This window comes from Rhinopithecus bieti, unplaced genomic scaffold (assembly GCF_001698545.2).
Source record: "Rhinopithecus bieti isolate Rb0 unplaced genomic scaffold, ASM169854v2 scaffold_14502, whole genome shotgun sequence".
NCBI classification, from domain to species: Eukaryota; Metazoa; Chordata; class Mammalia; order Primates; family Cercopithecidae; genus Rhinopithecus; species Rhinopithecus bieti.
In genome coordinates, this window is record NW_016847791.1 from 1 (window position 1) to 720 (window position 720).

The following is a 720-nucleotide window of genomic DNA, read 5'->3' on the forward strand; positions in this document are numbered from 1 at the left end:
CAACCCGCCACTTCCGCAGAAGGTACTGAGGCTCCAGGCCTCGGTCGGGGTAGGGGGGTGTGGGGTGTGGGGAGGGGAGGTGTTTCAGGCCTGATCTTCCTGCTTCTTCCTGCAGTGACTCCCACTCAGACTCCGACAGTTCCTACTCAGGAAACGAGTGTCACCCTGTGGGCCGCAGGAACCCGCCCCCTAAGGGCCGGGGTGGTCGAGGGGCCCATATGGATCGGGGCCGAGGCAGGGCACAGCGTGGGAAGAGGTGAGACTGGGTGGGGGCTTGAGACACAGGTCAGGGTGGAGGAGGGTACTGGGGACCTGTGGGAGAAGGAGGAAGAGGGCTAGACAGGTGGATAGCCAGCTGCCAAAGAGGCGAGGCTGTAGGGTGGCTGGAGACACCCGTCCCGCTCACTGCCCCTCACCCCTTCCTAGGCATGACCTGGCTTCCACCAAGCGCAGTCGAAAGAAGATGGCGGCGCTGGAGTGCGAGGACCCCGAGCGCGAGCTGAAGAAGCAGAAGCGGGCAGCTCGCTTCCAGCACGGACACTCCCGCCGTCTGCGCCTTGAGCCCCTGGTGCTGCAGATGAGCAGCCTGGAGAGCAGCGGGGCCGACCCTGACTGGCAGGAGCTGCAGATCGTGGGCACCTGCCCTGACATCACCAAGCACTACCTGCGCCTCACCTGTGCCCCCGACCCGTCCACTGTGCGCCCTGTGGCAGTAAGTGC

General features: G+C 65.3%; 1 protein-coding gene across 1 annotated transcript; it reads left to right on the top strand.

The window, feature by feature from the left end:
- Positions 1 to 6: 6 nt before the first annotated feature.
- LOC108525175 (leukocyte receptor cluster member 8-like) lies at positions 7 to 712 on the top strand (the record flags this gene model as incomplete). The annotated part of the gene is made up of 3 exons (XM_017866234.1): positions 7 to 22; positions 116 to 256; positions 427 to 712. Coding segments are annotated over exons 2-3 (324 nt in total), but the record flags the coding sequence as incomplete, so codon positions are not given.
- Positions 713 to 720: the final 8 nt, after the last annotated feature.